The following is a 6177-nucleotide window of genomic DNA, read 5'->3' as shown; positions in this document are numbered from 1 at the left end:
ATCTACAGTTTGGTGAGCGCCAAACATACCGCCCACCAAAATACAACGAGTTGTATTTTACTGTCAATTTGAATCGGTCGCCTGTGGAGCAGGGCCCATCGGCAGGGGGCACAGCTTCACTAGGGGACGCGTGATCGTGCCGTCCGCCACCCGCACCGTGGCGACACGCGGGACGCCGTCGCTGCCCGGATGTAGCGCCTCCACTCGTCCTCGCCTCCAACGCAGAGGAGGCATGTTGGCGTCCTTGAGGAGGACTAACGCACCGACACCGAGCGGGTTGACTGAGGTCCACCATTTGGGACGCTGTTGCAGCGTATGGAGATACTCCTGATGCCAGCGCTTCCAGAAGTCCTGGTGTATTCGTTGGACGAGTTGCCACCGACTCAGCCGATTCATCGGTAACGAGGTCACGTCTTGAGTGGAAACGGAAACGAGCGGTTCCATCGTGAGGAAGTGACCCGGCGATAGGACTTCAAGGTCGGCAGGGTCGGTGCTCATCGGGCAGAGGGGTCTGGAATTCAAGACGGCCTCGACCTGCGCGAGGACCGTCGTGAATTCCTCTATTGAGAAGACTTGATCACCCACGGTCCGCCGCAGGTGGGTTTTAAAGGTCTTGACTCCCGCCTCCCAGAGGCCCCCGAAGTGGGGCGCGGAGGGAGGATTAAAGGACCACTTGATCTTCTCTCACTCCGCTGCGAGGCTCATGCGGCTTTCTAGTTCCCGTGCGGCCCCTACAAAATTCGTTCCGCAGTCGCTGTAAAGAAGCGAGCAGCGTCCGCGTCGGGCCACAAAGCGTCGCAGCGCAGCGAGGAAGGAGTCGGTGGACAATGAGAAGGCGGCTTCCAGGTGCACCGCCTTAACCGAAAGGCATACGAAAAGGCACGCGTACACTTTGACGGAGGAAACCCCCCGGGCTCGTCGCGTAACTATGTTGAACGGTCCCGCGAAATCAACGCCGCTGATCGAAAATGGCTTGGCCTGTCGGACCCTATCGGCCGGTAGTTCCGCCATGAGGGGCTGAGAGGTGTGTGGCTTTACGCGGAAACATTGATGACATCTCGAGAGTACGCGTTGTATAGCGCGATGCACCCCGAGGACCCAATAATGTTGCGTGAGCAGGTATTGCAGCGTGCGCCGACCAGGGTGCATGTTCGTGCGGTGCACGTGCTCGATAACGAGATCCGTGAGCCTATGTTTACAGGGCAGTAAGGCAGGGTGCTTGTTCTCGAATGTCAATCCGGATTTTGCAACCCTGCCGCCCACCCTGAGAATACCCACCGGATCAAGGAAGGGAGCGAGTTTGCGAAAGGGCTTGGGGAGCCTTCTCCCGCTTTGAAGACGATCGATCTCATCGCGGAAAGCATCCGCCTGTACACTCTTCACAACGAGTAGTAACGCGGAATGCAGTTCGAGCTGATCTATGGCCAAAGTCGTAGGAGCAGATTTTGCACGGAAGTGATGTACAAACCTGAGAATGTATGCTATAATTCGGCCAATTTTCTCGATTGAAGAGAATCTTTCGAGCAATGAATGTACCGCGTCAGGCGGATCGAGCGCCACGAGCGATACGATTTTCTCCTCCTCGATCGGAGGGGTTTCCGAACCGTGGGAAGGTTCAACTCGGGGTTCGAAGCGAACAAGCCACTCAGGGCCCGCCCACCACATCGAACTGGCCACCAGATCGCGAGGATAAAGCCCGCGGGAGCAGTGATCCGCCGGATTGGACTTCGTGTCGACGTGACCCCAAGCTGATACCGGCACGTTGTCCTGAATGAGGGCAACGCGATTTCTAACGAAGGTTTTCCACCGTTGTGGTGCTGAGCGGATCCAGGCCCGGGCAACCTCGGAATCCGTCCAAGCATACTCGTCGTCAATGTCAAGGTGTCCGCGGAGGGTGCGCCGGACGTACGCGATTAATTTAGACAAGAGCAGAGCCGCGCAGAGCTCCAGACGGGGAATGGTGAGAGGGCGAAGCGGGGCGACCTTAGACTTGGCGCACAGTAATCGGACCCCGACGCCGTCGCGCGTAACGATTCGCAGATAAATCACGGCTCCGTACCCCAGCTCGCTGGCATCGCAGAACCCGTGGAGTTCGCAGCGATCCACATGGCACGAGTTAAACGCGCAAAGAACGCGAAGGGAAGATAACACGCCGAGCTCCGTCTGGAAGCGACTCCAACTGCGACGAATGTCCATCGGAGGCTCATCATCCCAATCTAACTTGAGGGTCCACAGACGCTGAATTAAGCACTTCGCGGTAAAGGTAAGTGGGGCCAGAAAACCCAGGGGGTCGAATATGCGCGCTACTTCCGACAGTATAGTGCGTTTGGTGCACTCACGATCCAACGCGTTGACTTGAAACCCGAAACTCAGATTGTGAGTGCCACCGAAGGCCCAATATCTTCTGAGATTGATCCTCGCTTGACTCGAAATCTAACATCGATTGGCTACATAACTGCGGGTCGAGGCCCTCCAGCGCGGCAGGATGGCTGCTCGACCACTTTCGAAGCTCGAAGCCGGCGCTTCGGAGAAGCGATAGCAATTGGTCGCGGAGTGCGCGAGCCTGTTCCACCGTCCGAACGCTTGTCACGACGTCATCCACATACAGCGCCTCGAGTAGGGTTGCGAACGCTAGAGGATATTTCTCGCGGTATTGATGAGCTAACTGGAGCAAACAATAGATCGCCAAGAACGGGGAGGCGCTAAAGCCGAATGTAACTGTTTTGAGGAGATAGTCGAGGATGGGGTCCGACTCTGAGAAGCGCCAGACGATACGTTGGTAGTTGCATTGCTCCGGGCTTATCCAAATCTGGCGAAACATCTGCTTCACGTCCGCGGTTAGAGCGATCGCTTCGGCGCGGAACCGAAGCAGGATGGCGAGCAGGTCCTGCTGCAGCTTCGGACCGCTGAGCAGGGTGTCGTTGATCGACAGACCGTCCGGGCCTCGCGAGGACGCGTTGAACACTACCCGCAACTTAGTGGTAGTGCTATCGAGTTTATACACACCGTGGTGCGGTAGATAATAAATGTGGCCATCCGACGGGAATGGATTGCGAATTACCTCCATGTGTCCGCTATCGAGATAGTCCCGCATGAAACGATTGTAACCAGCTCTGAACTCCGGATCAGATTTAAATCGACGTTCTAGTGCGCGGAGACGACTAACCGCAATGGAGCGCGAGCCGACGAATGTAGGAGGATCCGACACGAACGGGTACGAGACCACGAAACGACCCGAGGGGTCACGATACGTGGTCTTGGCGAAGATTTCTTTGCAGCGTCGATCCTCGTCCGAACAAGAAGCGTCCTCCGGCACCTCCTCCAATTGCCAAAAGCGACCCACCGATGTCGCGATCGACTCGAGCGTAGTCGCGAATGACCTCAGGGGCGCTGCCTGGACTGATGGGGATACCGCGCCCGTCAGAACCCATCCGAAGACTGAATTGAAGGCGTCGGGTTTTCCCCTTTTCCCCTTACGACGGCCCTCCCGTAGCACCGACACAAACGAGTCCGCCCCCAGGAGGATGTCAACACCGCCGGGCACGAAATATTCGGGATCCGCGAGCGGCAATCCCTTCAAGTGTTTCCACGGCTGGACCTCCACCTTGTCATTAGGCAGCGGCGAGGTTATGCGCGAGAGGACCGTAGCCTCTATCGAGAACCGAGTGTCGTCGCGACCGCGCGCGCGGATCACGAGGGAGGTGAGGCCCCTCGTCGTGGCCGCCCTGGCTTCGTTTATCGCCAACACGGTTGCACTGTGTTTGGTGCGACGAAAGCCGCCCTTCCGGAGGCAGCCCTCGGTAATAAAGTTGGCCTGACTCGCGCAGTCCAGCAATATGCGTACGGGGAACGCATTGCCACGCGCGTCTATCGCCTCGGCTCGTACGGTGGACAGGAGGACGATTCTATTGGCCAGGCTAGTCATTGTTACAATCGGCGCATCCTCCAACTGAGGAGCGGGTACGGCGTCCGGTTCGGCAGGAGTCGCGCTAATGGGTTCGGGCTTAGGGGTAGTATTAGAGCTCTGCTCGTAATGCAGAAGCGTATGATGCTTTGTGCCGCAGGACCGACATGCCCACGCGGACGGACAGTCTTTCATGCCATGCCCCGAGCGCAGGCAGTTGAGGCACAATCTCAAGTCGCGAGCCTTAGCCTGCCTCTCCCTCGGCGAGAGTTTTAAAAACTGGGAGCACTTCGACACGTAGTGAGACTCCTTACAAACGGGGCAATCGGCCGCGTTAGTCACGAACGAAGAGATCGGTGTGGACTTGGTTTTGGAGGACGGGCCCGCGACGGCCTCGAGAACCTGACAATGCTCCGCTAGAAATTTCGTGAGTTGTGTATATCGCGGTATTTCCTCAGCCCGGTGAGCCGACTCGAATTTTTCCCGAAGGGAACGAGGAAGCTTGTCTAACAAAAACTTCAGTAGAATAAAATCCCATGATTCGGTAGGGAACTTCATCAATGCGAGCGCGCGCGTGTTCTCGGTAAACGTATCTAATAAGTGGTGAAGAGCCTCGGCCGTCTCCGCCTTCAATGGTTTTACCTCGATTATCGAATTCAAGTGATGGTCCGCTAACCTTCTCTTATTCCGGTATCGATCGACCAGCGAGTCGTAAGCGATCAGATAGTACTCATCGGAAAACAGCAGGTTTTTCACCACGTTGAGTGGTTCCCCTTTGAGTGAAGCCAGCAGATACTGGTATTTCTCTATCGCGGAAATCGGCTGGTTGTGTATCGACGCGTTGAACAACGCGATGAAGGAAGGCCACAACGTAAGGTCGCCGGAAAACTGCGGTAGCGGGATCTTCGGCAACTTGACCACCGAGGCCTGACCCGAGGGCTGTGCCGGCGCGCCTCCGAATGGCGCGCCCGTTTCACGGTGGTATCGACTCTTTACGGCGTAATGCATTTTATCGAAACTGGCTCGGATTTCGTCCTCGACCTCGAAATCCGTCGCTTCTTGGATGACCTTCAGGTGGGTGGCCTCAAAATCGTCCGCGATCTTCGCTACGCTCGAGTAGCGAGCGAGGAAGGTCGTTCGTATTGCCGCGTCGGTCGCGGCTTGTAGGGAGAGGTCGTGTATTTCTTGTATACGCCGATTGCATACTTCGCGACGAGCATATGCGTTTTTCGACATGATGTAGCAAAGGGGTCGTCCACCACAGACAGACGAAGCTAAGAGCAAAGGGTAAACGACGAATAGGCAGTCGGAGGCGACGGCAACCCGAACCAACAATATCGAAACCCGGCGAAAACAATCACGAAAGTCAGGTCGCCAAGGTGAGGGGTAACGGACGGCTCCGTTCGGTGCTCGCGCAAGTCCCGAGGGAATATTCTCGATAATATTCCTCGAGTTGAACGCGGAGAATATCAGCCGTTGGATTAGCGCGATAAACACGCGTCGCAGAGTTCGAAAGGCAAATATTCTCGATCGGTGACAATAATATTTTCGAGCGATGGTACTCTCGGACGGAGCACGAATGTCGGGATAATACAAGTGCTGGGTCGGGCGGTACGTACCTCGCAACGACGTAAACACGAGCGATGCTCGAGACTATACAGAAAAACAACGCGCGCGAGACCGGCCCGTAATCGAAGGCCACGGCCGTTGTCTCTATGCGCGAAAGTATCGCTGGCCCGGAATACTCGGATATTCGACCGAATATTTCGGTTACGATCAAGTCAATTAAATGGCGACTAATTACCGCGGCGAGCGCGGATTCGATTTTAAGGCGATTAACGGCTGCGGCCCGAGCTATGACGAACGAAGTTCGCACGCGTATTCCCGTTGCGAAGCTAGCGTTGCACGAGAGATACCGCGCGAGACACGAGTTGTCAGCACGCCGAGCGTTATTGCACCTCTTTAATGCGAGAATAAGAATTCAGCGAATTCGCGTAGATTACAGGCGGCTAATGGCCGATTGCGCGATGCTACGCGAGAATTCCCTTCGCGAAGCGAGCGTTGCGATACGGGAGATCCTGCGAGACCCGCAAGGTCACGTGCTATTGCACTACGCGTTACAGAAAGATTCGGTGACTTAGAACAATGAAAGGACACGCGAAAGGTCGGCGGTAATAGACTAATCGCGAAGATATGATTATCCGGCTCGAAGGACCAGATGCTCGTGGGGGCGGTAGAGCCGTACCCGGATTTGCGATAAAGCGAAGCTCGAA

At 56.1% G+C, this 6177-nt stretch overlaps 1 protein-coding gene across 1 annotated transcript; it reads right to left on the bottom strand.

Moving 5' to 3' along the window:
- Positions 1-2335: 2335 nt before the first annotated feature.
- Positions 2336-5140, bottom strand: LOC112462154. The gene has a single exon (XM_025027784.1). It carries the CDS (start codon positions 5138-5140, stop codon positions 2336-2338), a length of 2805 nt encoding a protein of 934 aa, XP_024883552.1.
- Positions 5141-6177: the final 1037 nt, after the last annotated feature.

This window comes from Temnothorax curvispinosus, unplaced genomic scaffold (assembly GCF_003070985.1).
Source record: "Temnothorax curvispinosus isolate PA1 unplaced genomic scaffold, ASM307098v1 QBEX01011987.1, whole genome shotgun sequence".
NCBI classification, from domain to species: Eukaryota; Metazoa; Arthropoda; class Insecta; order Hymenoptera; family Formicidae; genus Temnothorax; species Temnothorax curvispinosus.
The sequence above is the reverse complement of the archived record's forward strand: the minus strand, read 5'-3'. Positions and strand labels throughout refer to the sequence as shown.

What these genes read in the sequence shown, in the direction of transcription:
- LOC112462154 (XM_025027784.1), bottom strand. Translation starts at nt 5,140, where the DNA reads ATGTCGAAAAACGCATATGCTCGTCGCGAAGTATGCAATCGGCGTATA.